At 45.5% G+C, this 21,582-nt stretch overlaps 1 protein-coding gene across 4 annotated transcripts; it reads right to left on the reverse strand.

The window, feature by feature from the left end:
- Positions 1 to 578: 578 nt before the first annotated feature.
- GTPBP1 (GTP binding protein 1) lies at positions 579 to 20,302 on the reverse strand. 4 transcript variants are annotated; one of them, XM_062587943.1, is made up of 13 exons: positions 18,634 to 18,690; positions 17,216 to 17,363; positions 14,343 to 14,454; positions 11,751 to 11,931; positions 10,396 to 10,744; positions 9,818 to 9,941; positions 7,798 to 7,912; positions 7,224 to 7,368; positions 6,905 to 7,087; positions 5,945 to 6,080; positions 5,181 to 5,359; positions 4,455 to 4,652; positions 579 to 2,842 (listed from the first exon to the last, which is right to left on the reverse strand). In XM_062587943.1, exons 3-13 carry the CDS (start codon positions 14,446 to 14,448, stop codon positions 2,750 to 2,752), a joined length of 1,809 nt encoding a protein of 602 aa, XP_062443927.1. In that variant the 5' UTR covers positions 14,449 to 14,454; positions 17,216 to 17,363; positions 18,634 to 18,690; the 3' UTR covers positions 579 to 2,749. The 4 variants fall into 4 exon arrangements, with proteins under 4 accessions (XP_062443927.1, XP_062443909.1, XP_062443936.1 ...); XM_062587925.1 differs by lacking the exons at positions 17,216 to 17,363; positions 18,634 to 18,690 and adding an exon at positions 20,105 to 20,302; XM_062587952.1 differs by lacking the exon at positions 17,216 to 17,363 and having other exon boundaries at positions 18,634 to 18,673.
- Between the last annotated feature and the right edge of the window lie 1,280 nt (positions 20,303 to 21,582).

Consider the following 21,582-nt stretch of genomic DNA (forward strand, 5'->3'; position numbering starts at 1 on the left):
GACAGGGGCTGCACGGGCCTTTAGTCTGGCTACCACCAGCTCCCAGGCCAACACTTACCTGCGTTAGGAAAGGCAGGAAAAGCCTTCGTGAACCGCTTTGAGATCAACCGAGGAAGCAGGAAAAGGCCAATTCCAAGCTCTGGAGAGTCCCTCTGTATTTACAGAGACAGGTGAGGCGCAGATCACTACAAGGGCCCAGCGAGCACAAGTTTATGCAGGCAGTGAAAATGCTGTGCAGAAACCTACATCCTGTAGTGAGCCAAAGTGCCTCAGCTGGAGCTGGCCCCAAATGATCTCCTAAAGCAGTGCTTTACACACACACAGCATGCAGGAGTTCTCATTTCACCACTTCACTACTTCGAAGCACTAAACCTGACACACAATAGAAGCTGTAAGGACTGTACAGAGGATCAGCTGCAACGCTCTTGTTGAAGTCACTCCCTTGCCTTCACAACAAATGCAGCCTCCTTTCATATTTAGCAGAGGAGTATGGTGCCAAACACACACCCTTGTTCTGGTTTTCAGTGTGAAGCCTGCAAGCGCTGTTTTTCCAACAGGACAAAAAGCAACAAGACATATTTTAACTTTGAACAAACTTTTTTAAAATTTATTTTATAGATCACATCAGCCTGAGTGATCTTTGAATGCTGGTCACAAAAGAGAGATCACACCACCTCCTTCACATGAACTGAAGTAAATCCTTTTCTAGTCTCAGCAGTCTCCTTCATTTGGAGCACAAGGAATGGAGAAATAAAAAAACTGCCGGAGCTCTCTGCTCCCTGCAGAAGCAGAGGGCAGTGAAATCAGATGCAGTGTGATGCTGCTATAGAGCCAGAACAGTCCAGGCCCTCATGCTCTGCTAGCCACACTTCACACCCCCTCAGAATGTGGGTGCTATTAGTGTTGTAGCTGCCTATAATTCCTCCCCAGGAAAGTGTTGGTATTTAGGCACATAGCTTGGAAAGGACTGTCTAACCTCCCTACGCTTCCACCGACACTCAGGCTACTACAGTCTCTAAGGCAAAGTACTCTTATCTCCAATCCATATTCCTCACCTCTCCCACACTGCTTAATCCTTTTGGAGTGCTGCTATACCAGCATCAAGACATGCTCTTTCTCCCCAGAGCCTTACAACCTATTCTTGTTCAGCTGGCTTTAAAACCTAGCTCAAATCACAAGGCAAAAGGGAATGAACTCCCTATTTCTGGTAATTGCCACAGAGGGAAACAGGAACAACCCTGTAGAAAAGAGGGGCAGAAACTTTAAAGTCTTCCCCTAATCAAAAGCATTTCATTGGAGGAGGAGACCCTCAAACAGAGAAACTGAGGCTGACTGCACACACAATGGAGAGCAACAATATGCTTACAATACCATCTCCTCCCTCAACACTTTGATACACTCCCACTTATCGCTACAGAGGATAAGTCTTGTCCTTCAGGGAGCAAAGTGAATAGGCAGGGATAGAAGAAAAGAGGTAAGAACAAGCAGAGAACTGATCACTCACAGAGGCTGGGGTTAAAAGACATGATACTGATATCAAGTCAATTCATAGAGCATCCCTGCAGGGTCTTCCTGAAGAAGCCAGAACTTATTTAAAAAAATTACCACGTACTTCCAAAGCTGAAAGTACTTTTTTTTGAAGTCTGAAACCAATTCATCATTGCCCTCCTTGTCCGAGAGGAGAGACGACAAATCCCAAGCAGGATCAGTCATGGCATGCTTTGGCCAGCGAGTTCCAGAAGAGAGGTGGGAAATCCTGGAGTAGGCAAAGCCACGGGAAGGTAACATTTGCCTGCTGCCTCTATTCCAAAGGTATATTCCCATCTGTGATCGCTCTCCGTCACGGTGAGAATACTCCTTCTCTGGCTCAAGGGACAGACTGAGTGTCCCTGCACCACATTCCTAATACTGTTAGTTGTGTTGCCACAGCCTTGAAAGGCAGGTAGGATTTGCTCCAATATGCACTGAACAGACAACAGGAAAAGTAGCAGGGTGGAAAGGGAAACAGGATGGGCAAATGACTGCCCATTTAATTCTGTCTCTGATTAAAAATCTTAACTGCTGTTAATGTATTTGAGGATACTTGGTATAAGATACCTCAACTTAAGATCAAGAACTGCTTTCCAACTTTGCTCTTAAACCTTCATCTGGTGAATTTTCTTACCTTCAAACTTCAGTCACCACAACATTAAATTTATCCACTTACAAACAGTTTAAGATGGGGAGAGTCCAGAACACACTTGGCACAGGACCATACAGGTGAGGAATCAAGGCCATATGCAGCCATCCTAGGCAACATGTTTTAAAATTTGCAAGTCTGAAATTTCAGGTGTTTGATAGCCCCTGGATCTGAGACAGCATATAGGAGAGAGCAGCAAGTCCTCTAGACAGAGCGGTATGAGGGAGGAGGGAGGCAGCTAACTGGCTCTTCTCAATTCTATCCAGACTCTCCTCGCATCTTCATGCACACAAAACATAATAAAAACTAGTAACAAAAACTAAGCCCATGATGTAAAAAATGTTTTGATAGGGGGAGGAGGAAGGTGTCAGTTGCTCAGTTCTTTGTGTCTTATCACCTTCATTAGCTTATAAGTTATGTTCCTCTCCATCATTTCCTCTGGGGAGGAGGGAGGAGATTCTTCTGCAGCAGATCAGCTGGGATGGGTTTTGGTTTAAGCTGCTCTGGATCTTTTGGATAAGAAATGAAAGGAAGGGGAGAAATTCCTCAGAGGAAGGAGGGGTAAGAAATTCAGCAGCCACTGGCAGGAGTCACGCAGGCTCCCTGAGACTTCACTTTATGGCGCTGACCCCCACGTCGCCGGCCTCCTCCTCCAACTTTTGACTGTAAAACAAGAAGAGAAGTTTTAGTGTGCAGTGACCGCTGAATCAGAATATCAGCACAGCAGGAGTTCAAATAGACTATAACACACATCCAGAAACTGTAAGGACACTTTTGACTGATCAGCTTCCTTCAGCACAAAGGAGGAAAGAAACAGACACACACACACCATGAAGTTTGGTCCAGTAAGTTAGAACTGATTTCCCAATGTTCTGAATGCTTAACTCTCACAAAAGCCAGTGGAGGCTCAGCATCTCGGAAATTCAGGCCTTGGATTCCCTCTGCTTTTTAGGGAATGGAAGGAGAATCCCTTGCCCAGGACTCTTGCTAACATGACTCTGTTCCCAGACTCATGTCAGCAAGCCCATCACTCTCTTTTGAAGCAGCTGAACAGCTGGTTTGAAATACCTTATTGCCCTCACGGGTGTGGGGATCTTCATCCAGTGCAGGCTGAGGGGGAACAGCAAGGAGAGAGAGACAGAGATAAGCAAGAGCAAAAGCAACATACTCTCAGAGGAAGGTATAAAACGAAGAGCAAGCTGGGACCACTACTTACAACCACAGTGATGCCATAATAAAGACAAAGAAGAATTGGGGACGGATCAGAAAGAAATGACAGGTATATGCAAAGGGAGAGAACCTCTGCCACAGAGCCCTCTTCCAGCAACTAGCCTGGCTCAAGAAGGTGAGATTTGACAGAGGGAAAGACAGTTAAAATTAAGGGGAGGAACACTGACTAAGAAATCAAGTTGCTTCACAGAATCAGTTTCTGAAGCTTTTGCTTACTAGGTAGGTATACTAAAAGGAGAAGACCATGCAATAAAGCTGATAAAGAGTTCCCAAAGCTTGCAATTAGAACTAAGTTTTCCCTTCATTTCAGACCAGAAAGGCCGGGTATCCCTCTCACACAAGCTGAGAAGTCCTAAGCAGTAAAGCAACTCAGACAAATTTTTAAGTATTTGGAGCTAGAAAGGTCTTTTCTTCACCTTGGACATGTCCATCTTGCTTCCTTGAAAATGCAGATGACCAGTGCCTGATATCACCAGATTTAGATTGTAGTTTCTCTATGGCAGGAGTGTTCTATTATTCATGTGGACAGCAGAGTCTCATTCTGTGACTCTGGATCTTAGATACTTTACTAGTACAGCTACTGGATACAAAGAGATTGCTCTTTCACCACAGGGACATTCAAGCAGTGGAACAGATTGTACAGTCCAACTGTGTAACCAGTGGGTACAGCCCAGAGAGCTTGTACAGTCTTCATCCTTGGAGGTTTTCAAGATACAACTGGTAAAACCCTGAGCATCCTGGTCTGACCTCATCACTAATCTACTTTGAGCAGAAGGTTGGTCTGTCTTCCCACCTGAATTATCTATGATCCTAATCTGCTAGCTGCTGAAAGGTCAGCTATGAAAAAAAAAAAAAAATCACACAGAGAATCCCGATTCTTGCTGTGAGACTACTCATACTTCTATTTGTTTCTGTCACACATTGAGTTCCAATGTGAGGGCAAGGGTGTGAGGGGATAATGCTTATAATTTAGAGCATCATTCCCCCAACAGCTGGAAGACAGGATGCAAACAGCTAGGAGAGACATGATATTTCCCTCACTTACCGGTGGTTGCAGGGCAGTAGGTGTCAATGGTGCTGCAGCTGTTGAGGGAGCCTCATCCCCAGCTGGTGGTCCCGCAGCTGCTGTCCCAACTGGGGGCACACTATCCTCTCGTTTCGTAAGGGCTCCCTTCTTTGTTGACTGCATCTTTATCTGCTGTGGTTTGGAGTTCATTGGCGAGTTATTGGTGGTCTGGAGTAACTGCACATTACAAAGAGAGGAGACAAAAGCAGCATTAAAACAGCAGGGGCAGTCTGGCAAGGTTCATTGTTGCTTTTTAATAAAAAGCCTGAAAAGAATTGATATCAACAGCCATTAGGAGAACAACACAGGCAGCAGCTGTTCAAAGGAACCTAAGCTGACCCATCAATGAGCCCCTGAGATGCCCTCAAGAACCCCTGTAGGGCTGAAAGCTCCGTTCAGTTGAGATGATGCTCAGCTCTCCCATGACATGACTCAAAGTGACCAGCTATAAGGTGTTAGAAAGAGTCCAAGCCCGAGAGCTACAGGCATCTGACACACCCCCACCTTCTCATTCTCTCATTCACACCAGCCAAGAGTCATCACACAGCAGTGCACATTGGTCATCTGCAACCCACGTCAGGACTGACATTTGTCATCAAAGGACAGCCTCTTCCCTCAGTTCTCCAGAGCTATCCAGATTCTCCTGCTGGCTTCTCAGTGCCAAAAGTAGCTAATGGGCAAAAAATTGAACCCTTCAGCCTTTACCTTAGTGATGGTACCCACAGCTTTGGTGCGGCCTTCACGGAAGACCAGCCGCTGGTCTATATGTAAATATTCCGGGGTTTTGATGAAGCGAAAGTGCACTGTGGCTTTGTCCCCTGTCCTCAGGCAGTCCTTGTCCATGCTGAGAATCGTGGCCGTCTGGCGGATGCTGCCACAATGCACTGTGAATGTAATGCACAAAGGCTTTCAACAGCCAGTGACATTAGCGGAACAAGCTTCAGAGAGACATCTAAGACAGCTCTTGCTATTTTATAGTTAACAGCACTGAGCATGGAATGAAAAAGTCTACCACGTACAAAAGACCGTATGGGTCACGGGGCTGCCTTTGTTCAGTCCTCAAAAAGAAAACACATCTAAGCTAGAGCAGTTGCCTTAGAACGAAGACTTTCCTGAGGGACCCTCAACAGAACCCTACACACCAAGCAACTGGGCTAGAGGGCAGGACCCCGAAATGAGTCTCTTAGTGCATGAAGCTGAAGAAACTCTGCACCACAGAGGCCTGGCTCAAACAGGTTCCAATTACACTTGGAATTAGCAATCTCCTTTTTACCTACAGCATCTCCCCTGCTCTTCTCTGTCAGCTCCCTACCCTCTCTTTAGCACATGACTGGGGAAGTTAACACAAGGAACTGTGGCTTATACTCAGATTGACACAGCCATCAGGAGCAAAATAACCTCAGGCTAGAGATGATGTAAACTGTTACTGCTGGGAAACAAAGAATATTAGATGATAGTGAGACACATACCCATGGCCTGATACCGTGGGCTAATGGTGGTGGGGTGATGGAGTACCAGAATCTCCGCTTCAAACTCCCATGATGCTTGTGGGTTCAGGCGGGGGGACACCATTACCATGCCTTTCCGGATGGAAGAACGCTTGATCTAAAAAGAAGAGACATGGAAGAGCTGAGCATGTTTCGCCTGGTTAAAAAAATTGCTTCTCTGGCTGAGTGCATCCAGAAGGATCCCAACAGATTTCACAGATACTAGCTCATGCCCACTAAAAGGCAAAGCTAGAGCTGTTCAGTTGCATGTAACAATGTTACACCTAGGTTGCAAAAATTAAGTTCAGTGGGAGTTTCTGAAACGGTTTTAGTCAGAGAGCTGACTAAAATGCTCCAGAATGCTGGACACAGAGAGAAGTGTTAACTCACTGCTTTTCTAAAAGCAAAATATGCATCCTCATTCTGCATTACCCAAATAGATGAACTTTCCAAAAGCTCAATGTTCACTAACACAAAGTAATAGGCTCGGACGCATGGAGTTTGATATAGCTTAAGCTATTCATCTTAAAATCAGTGCAGCTCCTACTGACAAAAGCCTTTCACAAGGGAAATCGCACTAAGGTTTGCTAATTTTTAAAACTCAGATCTGGTCCTAACACTTTAGAACACATGTACTGTAATTATCCTACCCAGGACACTAATGCAGTTGTAAGCATGGAGGGAGACTTTTCTTGTAACGCCCCTTTTCTCTTAGAGATCTCCAATGCCGTTCCTTGCTGCTTTGGGCCCCACTGCTATTACTTGGCACCTGTCAGGTGGAAGGATTAGGACACAGGACCTACAGAGATTCTTTGTGATTTTATTATTATGCGAAATGAGGCAGCTGAGGTTTGCAGCAGGTTGACTGCAGCTGAACTCCAAGAGCACTCTGAAATCGGGACAGTAGCTCCAACTCTTGGGGTCTAGAGCAGAACATCTCACCTTTTTCAAAGCAAAGGAGGCAGTCTGGCCTCCGCGAACTTCTTTGACAGGCATTCTCTTGCGGTGGATGGACTTGACAGCAATAGGCAGGAAGTTGCCAAGGGGATCCGGCCCCAGCAGCAGGGTGTCATTTAGCTTGATTAGGCCTCTTAGTGTCGTTCCAGACACAACTGTTCCTACGCCCTATGCCAGAAAAGCAGCATCAGTGAGGTTACTCAACCATGCTAGCAGAAGAGCTCAAGAACGCCTTCTCTGGGCAAGATAGTCTCTTCAACTAAAAACACAGAACAGCAAATTCTTCTACCATCAGGCTCCTTACCGGGACAGAGTAAGTATCATCTATCTGGAATTCTGCTGGCTCTTCTTCTCTATAACTGGTCCGTGGAGACAAGAGATTAAGAAACATCTTTAACAAATCCAGGTTCTCCCCAGTGACATTTGAAATCTGGAAAATTGGGCACATCCTGAAAAGGAAAAGTGATAAGAAAAGGAGTTAGTTGGCCTTCTTGCCTGGGATTCCAAGTGTAGGGAGACATCCAAAATCTTGGATTGAATTCAAAACACACTGCTAGGAAGGGAGAACCTGGCAAGCAAAGTCAGACTGTTTTAAACCCTGCAACATTGTCTCTATCTTCCTAATGATATTTAGAAAAAAAGGTGTAAGGTTCCAAGATTGAGGGAAGCTGAATACCCTGAAGCAGCTTCTCATTTCTGTTTCAAACAGGGAAACGCTAGCAGGTCAGTCTCAGAATCAACACGTTCTTATGCAATCAGAACACTATGGGGCAAATATAACTTTAACATATCTAGATGATGGGACTGTTTTTCCGTATCTTCTTGCCCGGTCTCCAGGTAGGACCAAAAGACAAACGACTCTCCACTACTCCCATTACCTCTCTGAGCTGAAGTTGGAGGCTGTTACAATGACATCATCCTTGCTCTGAACCAGGACGGGAATCTTCCTGCACCCTGGGGACTTCAGCAGTCGCTGTAACAGCTTCAGGGTTTCTTAAAGGGTGAAATGAACATTGTTAGGGTAGCATCTCTCCTCTTCAAAAATTGCCTTTGTTGGGTTTCCCCAAGGGCGACTGGTACTCTTGTCATGACCAGACTAGAGAAGGTGGCTAAAAGAGTGAGTGAGGCTAGGTGTTTGCTGCAGCCAAGGTGGGACTTAGGAGCGATTCTACGTCTTCATTTTCATGCCAGCTAGCTACTGCCAAGTGACACTGTATGTGAACAGTCATACATGTTTGCATCTACAACTGCAATACTACGAAGCCAAAATTTTAGTTGTGTATTAAGCAGCTTTAAGCAGTTGCAAGATACTTTCTCTTCCTATAAAGTAATTCTTATATTAAATTTAACAAAGATCAGCAGCACTCACAATTGAAACACTTGAGAACACGTGAACTAGAACTTAAGTTTGCCAGAACAAACCTCAGCATACTTTTTCCAGCAACCAACCTGCCCTAGAAGGTTAGAGAAGCATGGAAGTGGTGAAAGATCATCACCACAGACTAGGACAATGCAGGGGGGCCAGAACCAGAAACAACTGTTTTAGGACAAGTCTCCTGGTTCCTGACTCTGCTTTCTTGTTTCTTTTTAATTTATTTCATTTAAGCCTCATAGCTGACACTCAGCAGGAGCAATACCTGATACACCAACAGAAAATAAATCTCCCACAAAGAACTTCACGACAGATGGGGGGGGGGGAAAGCTAATAAGCACTTAAAACAGCAAATCATTTATATTCTGCAATTATCATCCAATTAGATGATTTTTGTGAACTAACGAACATCCATGAGAAAGTAATGTTTTGGGTACAGAAGCACAAACATCTAATCTTGCCATCTGGTCTTCACAGATACATTTGAGCCAAATCTTGTGTCTATTTAATTTAAACAGAATATGACACTGGAGTGGCCTCTCCCAAGAGCAACTCTTCTCTCCTCATCCTTTACCAAACATTCCCCTTTCTTCCTTCCTAGGTATTGATCATATATCCAGACCTTACATTTATTTGCTAAACATCTACTATAAATAGACACATTTAGATTATCTTTTGATCACATGCCTCTATTTACCTAAAACACACTTAGGATTTTTACAAAAATGAACAAAGTACAGACAGCACTGGGAGCATTAATTTTTTCCGATTCTCAGGACTGCTACTCAAAATAAGCGCTAATTCAAGTAACCACAATATGTTCCTGAAGGTGTAAGAAACAAATTAGTCAGGAGGATTTCAAAGGTGAGAGTTGATCACAGCCTGTGAAAATGTCAAGCACAAGCAAGGGGCCAGTGCTGGGGTTAGAGGTACTGCTTTAACTGGCGCTAAACAAAGCCGTCATTAGCCCCTGTTGCTCGTTGCCATTTCCAGTTCTATTGCCAAAATCCACGTAGGCAGCTGCTTTGAACCATGATTTATTGAGTTCTGGCTGGCTGGCTGGACAGATGTGTACATATGCCAGAAAATCTGTGATGTGACTGCTGTCAGCTGCTTGTCATGTCCTGCTCACCTGGACATCTCTTCACTTAGCTGCTGCCAGAGAGAACAAGTCTGATCACAGCTTAAGATAACATTCAAACCGTGGGCAAGGAGAAAAGCAGGAGCTTTCAAATGAATATCCAGAGTATCTCCCCAGGTTTGGATACCCAGAGACAAAGCAAAACACTAATCCCAAACTTCTTCGTCACCCAGCTGAACTCCCCACATCTGGATAATTTGGAAATGATAACTGCAAGGAAACGCCTTGCAAAATGAGCAGGGGAGAAGGATGGATTTCTAAAACATATTTAAGATACAGTCAAAAACAGCCAGCAAGCCTTTCTTCTAGCAATAATTTCTCAATCCAAGCAAGGGGCAACAGCACATCAGGAGATAAGAAACACCCTTGAAAGAGCTACATTTACCTTGTAGGATGTTGGCAGGGCACATGTCAATCTTGGTCACCACAACAAAGACAGGAACGTTGAGTGCCAGTGCCAGGCCCAAGTGCTCCTTGGTCATTCCAACAATCCCAGCGTTACTGCCAACCTACACCAGGAATACAGGATATGGTAATGCAAGTTTTCCTCCTGCAATGAGCTGGGCTACAGAGAAGGCCTTGTGTCAGATATGCAGTAGGCTGTGACTAGGCTGCCAAAGTGTCACTGGGACTACGCATACAGACCCAGCTCTTTTCAAATGCTTTTGAACATACTGGTAGGAAAAGACAGGCAGCTAGTAAGGACTCACTTCTCTTCAATTTTAACAAGGCATTTTGGTGTTTTTTCAAGAATCATACATCTCGAATGTCAGTGACTGACAATCCTAGGGCACTTTCCTCTGAGTCCTGGCTACATCCCTACAGTGGCTATTGCTCTTCACCTCTGAAAGTCGCTGCCTCCCCTGAAACCCCACAGGCACCTTGCAATAGGAAAGAAGTTGAAAAAGGGTTACAGCTACGAAGAACATCCTGTTGGTACTAAACATCTTTCTTGCTACATACCATAAGCATGCAGAAGTCGGGTAAATGGCCAGTCATGCCAAAGACGGTGGTTTTCAGGTACTTTTCATGACCAGCAAGATCAATGAAAGTTATAACCTTGGTGGATTTCTCACAGATCTTGGTCCATTCCAAGCTGCCACCATGGCTGTCAGGCTTGTTCACCACGTTGCCCTCACTGTCGAAGCCCAAAATATCATTGCCCACGCTGCTGGTGCGGCCTGATTCAATCTCATGCTTATGCCGGAAGAGCTTTTGCCGAGCAAAGCCTCGGCCATTGTCTAGTTCACCATGTGTCAAGACACCAAGCAATGTGCTCTTTCCTGCATCCACATTTCCAACCACTGCTACCCTGAAAGAGAAAGGAAAAAGGAACCTGGTAAAATCTGATATCTGAAGGAAAACACACCACTTCTGCTGCAAATATTTAAACTTTATTCTCACCAACTTTCAAACAGAGGTTCAAAAATGTTAGCTCTTCACAAGCTCAGCAGTGATACTTTAATGGTTGTTAGTCAACAGGAGAGATCCCAGGCTCTGAATCAAGACTGTAGAAACATGTTACTGGTGCCAACAACAGACAGAATCCAGGATTACTTAATGCTATACACAGTATAAATCCCCTCCATTCCTAATCTCCGCAAACACATGTGTACTGTGCCGATTCAAAAGCAAAGTCTAAACTCCAGCTTGGTATTCCTATAATACCTCTCCTTTTTTCATCTTCCTCATGTTGTAATAGCACCAGATACTATGGAAAACACTGAAATTTCAGTTTCAGTGTTCCCAGAAATGGCAAAGATCATACAACAATGTACCCTTGACCAAGGGAACCATTCTTAGGAGGATACCCACAGCAGCCTCCTTCCTGTCTCCGATAAAGGTGGCCATTACAACTGTTGGCAAATGTTGGAAAATTCATTCCATTCAGATCTGGGTAGACTCCTAAGTTGCACTATATAAGCTATAAGATGTCCATTAAAAGGTGACTTGAATCACCACAATCCTGTAACAGAATTGAACCATTAGTCACAAGAATTTTATTCCAGCAGTGCGCACACACACACGAGTCCCTGCTAGGATTCAAGCACACAAAAGACCCCCAAACCAGGAAGTTGTCACCCAGACAATAGCCCTTAGCTAAATACAGACAAATAACTACAAACAGTTTGTACACAAAAGAAACAGCAACAACAAAAATATTTAATTAGCAAGGAGTGGTCAAGTTCAATTCTCTTTGTGGAGTGGCTACAACACCCAGACTCCAACCAGCATTGCTGGCTCAGCGTCATTGACTGCTCACATGGTAAAAATGCAGCCAGGGTGCTGACTAATCTTGTCTCCACCCGGCTCCTCACCTGACCTCCAGGAAGTCGTTGTCACCCACACGTTTCCGAACAAGGTAGTCCCGCACCTTGCCCCCTGCTTCCTGGTGTTCCCGCAGAAGGATCACATCTGCTTCAATTTGCTCTGCCATGCTCTTCAGCGTAGCATAGGATGCTTCCATGTCTGCCTCACTCAGACCATATTCAGTCCCATCTAGTAAGAAGTTCAGGAAGCAAAGGATAGACAGTGAACATCACCTCGCAGCAGCTGGCAGCAATTTCATTCCATCTGAGTCTTTCACATTGATCAGGATTTATATGTGGACTGGAGACATCAACCATGTAAAGAGATTAAGCACCCTTCACCCAAGAGAGAAAAAAAAAAGATGATCTTCACTTTAAGTCTGAAAATATATTAGAAAGTCACCATCTTTCATCTAAAAGAGTTTTCTTTACAATTAGTACAAATGAAACTTAGGGCTTGGCAAGAAAGATCTAAATTTGCATACGAATATGTGAACTTCAATATGTGAAGTAAGCAACTTCCTTCATAGTCAGATAAAAAATCTCCTCTCCCATTGCAACAGAAAAAAGAAAAACATTAACAAAAGCAGAGCTCTGTGGCAATTGGACCAATTTAAACAAACAGCTTATTTAACAAAACCAAAACTCAAGACCATTTTCCTGCAAGTTTGGCCTGCACAGTAATTTCTTAGCCCCCCACACCCCAATTAAAACAACGTTTTTGGCCTATCTCACTACTTTCACCTCAGCACTTGAATGAAATGCTGCCAAGTACACAGGAGGCGAGGAAAAAGCAAGGAGCCACTGCTGTCTCTGAGCAGCCTTCCCAAGCAAAGAGCTGACAGCCAGGGCAAGCCAGTACTGACTGCCTAGGCAGCTTAAAGACTGCCACATCTCTCAGCTGCCCTCCTATCTCAGGTGCTAAGAAGCTGCACATATTTCATACCAGGATCTTCTCTTTAGGTTAAAAAAAAAACAAAAAACAAAACAAAAATAAAGGAAGGCAGAGACAGACACAGCATCTGGATGACCAGAGCTATCGTTGTGTACTTATTCATTCGCATGTACGGCTGTGTCATCAGCTAGTAACTGCAATTTGCACAAGGAGAGTTATTGGGCAAGACTGGGAAGTTGAGATGGTGGAGAAAACAAAAGGCACCAGGGCTGGGGTCCTGGTTTAGAGAAGTGGAATGAGAAGTAGGGGAAAGGAGAGAGAAGGAGCTGGTAAGAAAGTGAAGGCTCAGTGCTGGTGAAGCAGTGAGCCATCCAGCAGTCTTTACTGGCCCTCTAGTCTGAGTATGGTATCCATGATGATCAAAATCATAGACATTCATAGTGAGAAAGAGACTTTGAATAGAACATCAAGATTTTTTCTCCCCCTTAGGCTATCAGTACCAATAGCCTCAATCTACAGAAAAGACTCCGATTTTCAGTAGCCTGAAATGAAGTCAGATAGCTTATATTTTAAGAAATAAATGCCTATTCCTAAGCACATAACCACAACCATCAACCAACCTCCTCATGAGACATCCTAGAAGTACTTACTAACCCAACTAGCTAGATCTCCCCTGCAGATGTGCTTATCCCAAATGCCAGGGAATCAGAGCACACATGGGAAGCTTGCTTGGATGCAAGAGCATTATCCCTGTGATACTGGCTGGGTGACCACTAGGCATCTAATCTTGGCTTCTCTTCTGCATTAGCTGCTTTGCAAGACACCAAGAAAACCCAACAAACACAGTTCTGAGATAATGTCTCTCTCTCCCACCATTACCTCAGCCAACTCTAGCACCAAAGCCTAGTGTTTTGTATCCTTCCCCAAACTTATTCAACAGTAGGACTGCTGGTCATAACAAGTTTTATAAAAAATAACAAATATTTAATACTTTTGAAACATACATTTTGCCTTATGATATTCTTATACAACTTGTTTTGCATTCAGAAAAGAAACTTCTATTTCTAAGCAAGGCCATGTTCAGTATGTTCATCAGTATCAAATTCAAATATTTGAACTGTGAAAAAGAACAAAGAAAAGATAACCGGAATGAAACTAGAAAAATCTACAAAAGGCAAATGACTGCAGTCACCCCCTAGTGAATGTGACATGAAAGACATTATGTTTAGAAGAGGAAAACCTTCCTCTACACAGCACAAGGAAACTAGGAAACACTACCAGAGAAAGTCAGAGCAGCTACTTTGGCTGTCTGAAGTATTTCCAAATAACCTTCCCGTGCAGTTAAAAAAAAAAGTATGTTATTTCAATTGAAAAGTGAACAAAAGCAGACGTAACAGGACCTCCCTTATATCCAAACTTGTACTGTAATTTCAGATCCTTCACCTTCTTTTGGCATGCCTAGACAATTTATGCCTTATTTCAAAAAATAACTTTTATGATTTTACAGGAAAAGTCTGTACAGCTGTTCCAGATAAGATAGTTGCCAGCAGGGATGGAAAAAGAATCTATCCCGTATCTTCTCTTTTATATTTCATGGAGGTTTCCAAGTTCTGGAACCTACCTTCATCAGCAGCCCAGCTAGATGAACTAGGCTTTTCTCATAACATCAACGTTCTCTGTAGTTTTCTAGAGGAAGCTAAACTCACCTGATCCTTGTCCAATGACATAGATGGTCTCCCCACATCCCTCATCGATTCTCTCTGACATCTGCCGAAGCAAACTGTCATACTGCTCTGAAGTTGGACTCACCATCACCAGCTGGAAAAAAGATTAAATATTCAATTTGCAGATGACAAACAAAGTTTCAAAACAACCTTCTGTTATATGGACAAGCAATCAATGCACTTCACTGAAGGAGGGCTCTTTTTTAAAGATCGCTTTCTGTCATACTTTTTTTTTTTAAATATCTGCTTTGCTGACAGCTATTTTCCTGTGACAGTGCAAGAGGTTATTTGTCAGAGCTCAGAATTTGTTTATGATGGAAGAGTTACTCCAAAGCAAATAATACCAAGCATCTCGTTTTGAGGTAACCAATGTTTTAAACCCACATTTAAGTGAACATCCCACTTTTACTTCCATGTAATACATGTTTCCATGCAAGGGAAGCAGGAAGTGTTCTCCTTCAAAAAATTGCTTAGCTACGTACTCAAAACAGCCTCCACCGCACACTGTGCTGCTTTTTCCCAAAGCATGGTGGGACAGCCAGAGAAAGCTAGTCAGACCTCACTGCACAGCACTCCTAGGCATCGAAACCTAGAGTGTCTTACAAGTCTTTCACATATATGATTTCCTCTTTTGTTTTCCAAGGGGACAGAGGAGAAGGAGAGAACAGAAATAAGGATTCTTTTCAAGTTCTTAACAAAACTTTAGGCACTTCACACCACAATGCTGACAGACAGACACATAAAGCAGTTTGTACAAGCATAGTCAGACATTTCACCAGTGGAGGGCTGCAGTTTTGCAAGCCAGCAGCTGTCTCACCAACAAGCTTTGACTGCAGTTACTGCAGCAATGATAATTTCCTTGGCCCTCCCCTGCAGATGCATCAAGAGAAAGAAAAAGTGGACAGAAACAAAGAAAATGAGAACAGGGTAGTGCTTCAGGAAGGACTTTTGTCCAAATAACCTCTTTCTGTGCAGCACCATTTGTGGCAGAAGGCTGCGTCAAACAGCTGAAGACGCTCACACAGAGATCTCCAGCGGCTCACCACAATGGCAGTGTGGCAGCTGCAAACCAAAGAGACCATCACCCATTCAGGACCCCATGGTTATTTGCTCGCTGGCAACCTCCATGTCTACAAATCTACAGGCAACCAAGCACCCTGGTACAGCAGCTCATAGCTGTTGTGATTGAGATATGTACTGTTGTTAAAAAGGCTCTTTCACCAGCAGTTTTAAGAGCTACCACCTACTGAGAGCTGTACAGGTAGGTGCTCACCACAACACTCAATGAATCCATACTTTTACTAGCTGTTTTTGCACACACACTCTACCAAATCAAGACCACGAAGATTTACTTCTCTCCATTATGCACCAAGACCGGTCTGAAATCTGCAATAAATTTTCCTAAAACACATGGCTAACAGCAATTCAGAGTGTTTGCATCTTCAAGCCTGCCCAATATTCTCTACCTAAAGAGCCTGACTTGCTAGCACAGCCAACACAATGTTGATTCAAGAGGAATTACCTCTACTATCATAGGGGACAAAGCCCTTTATTAGAAATTATGGGTGTAATAGGACCAAAAAGCCCATACCTACTGCTTAAACAGCTTTCAAAACTGTAGTGATGCATGCATCTGGACAACCAAAGCACAGACAGCAAGTGCTAATTAAAAGGCTCAAAGCAGCCAAAGCAATACTTTCCTCAACTGTTAACAGTCACAGAGAACATGCACGCCAGACATATAGCTACAAAAGAGACAACTGCCTTCACATACCTACTTTAGATGTGTGCCCTATCTAAGGCTTTGAATTACTTGACATGGTCTGCAAAGCACTACAGGTGACAAGGCAGTCTGATCTGCAGCGCTACATAAGTCTCTCTTTGATGCTACAGAGGATTAGGGTTTGCTTTTAGTAGCGATTTTTTTTTTTAAGAGACCACTGGATGTAAATTTACTGAGAGGAAAAACAGCAGCAATTTAGAGGCTGGATCAGGACAGGAATGGGAGCCTGTGTGTAGACATGTAGGGCTTCTTTTGCCTAGTGAGCACTTTCAAAAATTCTTGGAAGCACAGGAGACAGGCCCACTGTTTAGGCTAATGCACAAGCATCGCTCAGGCACAGAGGAGGATCTATTAAATAGGTTCTTGTATTCATAAAGACCAATAAAATAACAGAGAGGTAATCAGTGTAGATGCACACTTTAACTTCAGTTTCTTCAAGTCTGAGCACTAGCTTCATTTTCTGAGTTCAAATGCTTCAGCAGTGAGTGTGAGCAGGGTGCTGACTAAAATACCAGTGAGCTGCTCAGCTGAAATGCCCCTGCAGCCTTTCTTCACGATGCCAGGCAGGAGGGCTGGGGGCTGAAACAGCATGGCATCCATGCACGCTCAGTCTGCACTGATCACAATTCTGCTCCCCCACCCTGTTGCTTTCACTGCCACGCAGAAAAGCGCTGCTGAACGGTGTTCCTTTGGCAAACTGCTGTCCCTAACAGCAGGAGTCCTCCAAAGCCTACCCTGAGGCTGACGAAGCTTGCAGCTGATGTGATTTAGCGGGATGTCAAGAGAAGAATATGCAGAACAAGTAGCAGAGTTCATGGATCACAGCTTCCAATGATGTTCAGTATTCCTAAGAGCTGCCTCTGCATCTCCTCAGCCATTTCTGCAGCAGTTTCCTAGGTCACTGCAAGACCTTACTTGCTGTTTTGAGGATCCCTTTCCTCTAGCTCCCTGGACAGTGGGAGCCTGATTTGCCAACTCCTTGGTTAGAGAAAGGCCTTCCATCTTGACCTCTCTGAGTTTTTTGTTTTTTTGTTTTTAGGTTTTGTTTTGTTTTTTTGTTTTTGCTTTTCACCTTTGAGAAATTCCCTCCATGCTTGCACTACGTATTCTTGTTTTTCAAAGGTTTCCAAAGTAAAAATTTTTCACTTTGTTCTTTCAACTTTGCCAGGCACCGAGCAGTTAACAGTAGGAGCCATGCAGGTCTAGCAACCTCAGATTTCCTATAGGGCAAAAAAGTAACAACCAGTTATTGTTTTAATAGCAGCAGGAAAAAAATGTTTTAAGTTTGAGATGCCATTTCTAAAGTCCCTTCCCCATCTCCGGGGAAAGGAGACTCTTCCCACCTTTCCTCTGATTTGCTTTGGGACTGGCTTAGGTGAACTCCATGTACCAGAGATGGGCAGACGCTACAGGTAGTTGGCTGGACTATGCCATTCTGCACTGCTCATCAGCAAGGAAGAGACCATAGTATTTATTAACACCAATTTCAAGACACCAGTGAGACCAAACTAATGTCATATCAGCAGTTCTGTAGGCAGTCCTAACAAAAGATACATTCCCTCTCTGTGAGGTAGACAACATGGTATTTCTAAAGCCTAAAGGCAAACCAAATACTATGTGGTCTGTAGTGCTGATGCTTGTTGGAATCATCCCTCCTGATATTTTGCATGGCTGGAAGGCTATCACTAGCCCTGGGAAACTAGGGGAAAGGCAAACCCTGCGCCTTGCAATATTTCAGTCTAACATCCACATCTTCTATAATTTTGCTTCCTGTTTCCTGTGGACATACATACATCAAGCGCTATTTGTGTTTTGTCATCAGTGTAGACCTAATAAGTAAAAAAAAAAAAATAGCGCCTCACTAATAGTTCTGCATGCTATGCTTTTTATCTGAAAGTTGATTATTACTGCAGTGTATTTTTACTGAAGGGAAAACAAACACCTATTAAGATCAATGTGATAATGAATTGGTGCTGATGAATGGAACTGTTTGCTTGATCAGCCGACATAGTGTACTTGATAACAGAATCCCAAAGTGTTCTTCTCTAAAAAGAGCACACCTTACAACAAAAGCATTGCAGAGCTGCAGGCAGGAGGAGGAAAAAGGAGGGAAGGTTGGCAGAAAAGTATATAACAGAATGGTGGTGGGTCACATCAGGACAGAAGAAACAGCTAGCAAACAAACTGCAGTGGAACCACTGTTCTAAGGAAAAGACAAAGGGCAGCAATTCAGGTGGGAAGAAGAACAAGATAATAGGGAGAGGGAAGAAGTGGGGGGCGAGGAAGAGAAGGCCAGACTAACGATTGCATTCTCACCATATGAGATTGTTGGTTTGAGCACAGAACAAGGGACTAACCTGGGGAGATTGGGCAGAGCTCAGCCTTAGCTCTCATCCAAGACAGGGATGAGTTAGAGCTCCAGGAAAAAGACTGCAGGTGTATACTGCCATAGGGAGCACAAGCAAGTTGCGTTAAAACAGAACTGCTTACCTGTCACCTCCACAGCACCTGCGCATTTCTAGGAATGGAAGACTGGCTGACAACAAAAGTGGTGTTTGCAGGAGAAAAGCATCCACTTCTTTTCTTCAGAGTTTTGTTCAGGTTCCTGGCTGTCAACAATCAGTAACAGTCCTCAGCGTCCCTCTGCGCCCTCTTCCGCATCAGCCACATCCAAGATAAAGCACAGGTCGATATTGGCATCCTGTATCAAAATCTTGTCCAGCTCATTAAGACATGAACAGGTGGCTCAATAGCTACCGCAGGTTTGATTTCTGTCCTTTACTTTCTTATAAGACATCTTCATAATGTTTGTTTTAATACAGCACCACACTAAAAACATTTCAGTCATCCACACACCAGAGTGCCTCTCTCTTTGCTTCTCCACAGAGTGCAAGAAAATCCAGGATTTTGAAACAACTCCAGCTGGAAGCATGGAGAGGAGGGATGGCAGGGAACTACAAGGAAACACTAGCCATACTGACTTCTAAAGCACATAATTACAAGTCAACAAAATCAAGCTGTCAGGAAGCTTCAGAGCAGTAGGTGGCTTCAGGATACTGAGAACCCTTGGCAGCAAAGGGCAAACTGGTAAAGAGACCAGCCAGCTAGGACAAAATATAAGGCAGCTTGAAGACTACCAATGTAGTTTGTGGCAGGCTTCAGCATGCACATATTATTACAATGCACCTTCCCACAAGATGGAAGTGAAAGCTAATTCTAACAGAAATAAGACCTTCACATAGTTTTGTCACCTGGATCCTACCACAGGAATACATAACATGGACAAACATTTTTGTGTTGCTGCAGCCTAGTCTGCAAGAGTAAGGCACCCCTGTCACCAAGCTCTTGTGCTCAAAAACTACAAGCTCCAACCTGCTTTTAAGATTGTGAAAAAAGCCGGGGGAACTAGTACAACCGGCACAAAAGATAACTACAGAGATCCAGCATAAAAGAAAAACGTTAGTGAGACATTAAAGCAGCTGTCAGCTCCAAAGCTTGCACTTTCTAAGAGGATGTAACACCCACTGTAGGCACTTCCCCAGCAGGCCGAGGGGGAGAAAGGGCAGGGAGAGGGAGCCAGGCAGCACCCTCCCTTCCCGGACAGAGAGCAGCTCGCTTCCAGCACGATTCACAGCTCAACTTTATTTTGCTTTTTCCTGCACCGCACAGTGCCAGGCTCTGCGGGCAGGCTCTGCTCTCCGCCCCGGCCCAGAGAGAGGGCGCCGGGCACCGCCGGCGGCCGGCTTCACCGCCGGGCCCCCTCCGCGGGGTACTGCCGGGGGGGGGGGGTGTGTGTGCGCGGCCCCGCACCGCCCCCCAAGGCGAGGGGGCGCGGAGGGGAGGGGAGGGGAGGGGAGGGACAACCCCCCCCCCCCCCCGCCAGGGAGGCAAGGCGGCGAGGCGGCCGCCGGCGAGAGGGAAGAGCAGGGCCCGGCGGGCCGGCCGCCGCCGCCCGGCCTACCTTGCTGGTGAGGTCGATCTCGGGCTCGCCGTTGAGCGCCTCGCCGTCCTCGGCGTCGAAGGCGGTGTGGAGCGGACAGGCGGCCGCCGCGACGCGAGGCCCCCCGCCCGGCGAGCCGGGCTCCGGGGCGAACATACAGGCCGGCACTGGGGAGCCCCCCATCGGGGAACGGCTCCTCTCCGCCGCCGCCATTTTCCCTGCCCCGGCCCTCCCCCTCCTCCTCCCCCCCCCCCCCCCCGCCCCGGGAAGCGCGGCTGCCCCGCCCTCAGCCCGCCAAGGCGGCTCGCGGGGGATTCGGGCTCGCCCAGCCAATCACCGGTAAGGGAAGGGGGCAATTAGCCTGTAGCCATGACAACGACGGGCGGGGTCGTGGCTATTCATAAGGAAGGCCACGCCTCTGTGAAGCGCGCGAAGCCAATGGCGGGGGACAACCGCCAGCTCGGCTTGTTTTCTACACGCACGCATACACACACACACACTCCAGAGCTCGCTCGACGTGGCCGGCGCATTCTGTCCAATAGGAGAGCGGGCCTCTCGTGACAAGCAACCCCAACAGCCAATCAGACAAGAGAGCTCGAGCGAAAGGGTGGGACTAAGCCGCAGCCTAAGTGGGCTGGGCGTGCCCTTGTAGGCGGGTACTCTCCTGCACTGGCCATTGAGAAAGAAGATTTTTTTCACAGACAGCTGTGTGAGCCAATGGCATGAGAAGAAAGCGCGGCCGAGGTCTGTGGGGGCTGGCGACCGCCGGGGCCGGCTGCCCGGCCCGCGGTTCCGCGGAGGCGGCGGGGCCTCGGCCCGGCGGGAGCGGCGAGTTCCCGGCTCTGTCGTTAAAGCTACTGGTTCTCCCCCCGTGCTGGGCGGGCCAGTGAAGAGCTGAATACTGTATCCCTACACAAAGGAAATAAGAAAATCCAGGCTGTTGCTAGGAAACTTCAGCTCGGGTTAAGGAGTTTGGCGTTTCCAAATTGTTCGATGACAGATAAACCTGTAATGAAGGACACGCGTACGGGGAAGCTGCCTGGCCTGTTCCGCTCCTGGAGGAGTGCAGCCAGGTCACATATCCACTCCCGAACCACCACAGCTTCCAGTTTGGCAGAAAATGAAATTAGGAAGGATTTATGTTTATTCATCAAGCGGTAAACCACTTCAGTTACCCTGGCTTATTTATCACAGCGTGAGACTCAACACTCTTATTAATTAAACAGACAAGAATAGAAGGGAAATTGAAGCCCAGGGAAATTAACTTGCCCGAGGTTATGCAGTAAATTAGCAGCACATCTGAGAATCAACTCTACTTATAGCAAATTACATGCTAGTGTCACATCCAGCTAAACACAGCACATCTTGCCGATGGGCTGGTGCCTCGTTAACAAGCCCATTCTGCTACTTTTTACTCTTTTGCGGTTCCACAACCAAAATTAAGTATGCAATCCATGGAATAGCCCGTGTTTTCACAACTCAGCCGGCTCCGAGGCCGT

Source organism: Rhea pennata, chromosome 1 (genome assembly GCF_028389875.1).
Source record: "Rhea pennata isolate bPtePen1 chromosome 1, bPtePen1.pri, whole genome shotgun sequence".
NCBI lineage: Eukaryota > Metazoa > Chordata > Aves > Rheiformes > Rheidae > Rhea > Rhea pennata.